We start from the raw sequence: 1,687 nt of genomic DNA, 5'->3' as shown, positions 1-1,687 counted from the left end.
AACTTCCGACTCAGTTGGGACAGATGCAAATAAAAACAGAATGCAATGATTCGCAAATCTAATAAAACCATATTTTATTCCCAATACAACAAAACATATCAGATGTTGAAAAAAGTGAAATTTTGCCGTTTCATGGAAAGTGTTTGTTTCTCTTGAGTTTGATGGCAGCATCAATTAATTTAACAATTAATCACATCAGATCTGGGATTGTGGAAATTCCAAATTTTTGTTCTGTAATGTATATATATATATATATATATATATATATATATATATATATACTGTATATATATTACCCTCTCTACAGACGGACAAAAACATTGGCATTTGGGGAAGTTAGAAGTTTAAAGTCTAGCTGGTCTACTGGGATTAAATAAATCAGAAATGATTGATTTCAGTTCATCTTTTCATGTTCTCAGACATGTATTCTAATTTTGTTACTTCTTCAGGCCAAAATATGTGAGAACACAGTTAACCCTTTGAAGATAAATGACACATCTCTAATTATGTTTGTCAATCAATTGGAGCAGATTTGTTTTTACTCTTTCTACAATATGTTGGCGTCACTGGAACCTGGCTTCAAAATCTGAAGTGTGACGATGAGTTTTACTGCTTTTCTAAACCAGGGGTACAACATTGCATAGATCACAGGGTTTATACACGAATTAAAGTAGAACAGATAAACAACAAAATATCCAGAATTGTGATCAAAGGAACCTGCAAGGGAAAAACAATAATAAGGGCAAAAACATGTCAAAAACACAACAATTAGAACACCAAGATTTCTTGCTGCTTTCAGCTCAGATTTCTTTGGTGCTGCTGTTACTGAAAGCTGAAATGTGACACTTGTGATGTGAGAACGCATGGCACGAGCGTGAGACAGAGCCACCACAAACACTCCCATGTACAGAACTACAATGACTGTAACTGGAATAATAAAGCTTATGACAAGATCTACAGTTCCTAACGTGTAGTCAACAACTAATACACATTCTCCATAACAGGAACTAAGCCTGCCTGGATTAATCACGTTGTCCTTGAAAATTAAAGTATTGTAGCAAACAGAGCACACCCAACACAGACAAACACACAGTTTAACTGTTCTCACAGTAACTCTGGTTGGATAATGCAGAGGGTCACAGATGGCTATATAGCGCTCGACTGATATGAGAACCATAATTCCAACTGAGGCAAATGTGATAAAACATGCCATACAATCAAGCAGAATACACATTAGATCACCAAGGAACCAACAGGATGTGAGTCTGAGGATTTCATACGGCATCAACAGGAGACCCACAAGAATGTCTGTGACAGCCAGAGAGAGGAGGAGGATGTTAGTTGGAGTGTGGAGCTGCCTGGAAGGAGACGGAAAGCATTCAAACTTACTTCGACTGCTGTTAAGAGAAATTGTAAATTAGAGTTTCAACAGGAAAACATTTTACAATTTTATTTAGGCATGTGCGATAAGAATAAAAAAAAGGAAGAGGATCTGCTTGAAAGTGTTGTCATGCCTGAAATGGAAGACTGATATGATGACAAGAAGGTTGAGAGCCACAATCAGAAGAGAGATGAGGGACAATATTATCTGAGACAGTTTCATTGTTGACCCAAAAGATACATTTTTTTTGCAGGAGATGTTGGGGAATTGGGGAAAACAGAGGTCTGCTCCATTCTGGGTCTTCAT

The 1,687-nt window shown here is 36.9% G+C and overlaps 1 protein-coding gene across 1 annotated transcript; it reads right to left on the bottom strand.

Annotated features, from left to right (window-relative positions):
- Nucleotides 1–539: 539 nt before the first annotated feature.
- LOC133446359 (trace amine-associated receptor 13c-like) lies at nucleotides 540–1,687 on the bottom strand. Its single transcript, XM_061724376.1, has 2 exons — nucleotides 1,515–1,687; nucleotides 540–1,358 (listed from the first exon to the last, which is right to left on the bottom strand). The coding sequence occupies exons 1-2, from the start codon at nucleotides 1,685–1,687 to the stop codon at nucleotides 548–550; spliced, it is 984 nt and encodes a 327-aa protein (XP_061580360.1). The 3' UTR covers nucleotides 540–547.

This window comes from Cololabis saira, chromosome 6 (assembly GCF_033807715.1).
Source record: "Cololabis saira isolate AMF1-May2022 chromosome 6, fColSai1.1, whole genome shotgun sequence".
Taxonomy (NCBI): domain Eukaryota; kingdom Metazoa; phylum Chordata; class Actinopteri; order Beloniformes; family Belonidae; genus Cololabis; species Cololabis saira.
Note: the sequence above shows the minus strand (reverse complement) of the source record. Positions and strands in the feature narration are given on the sequence as shown.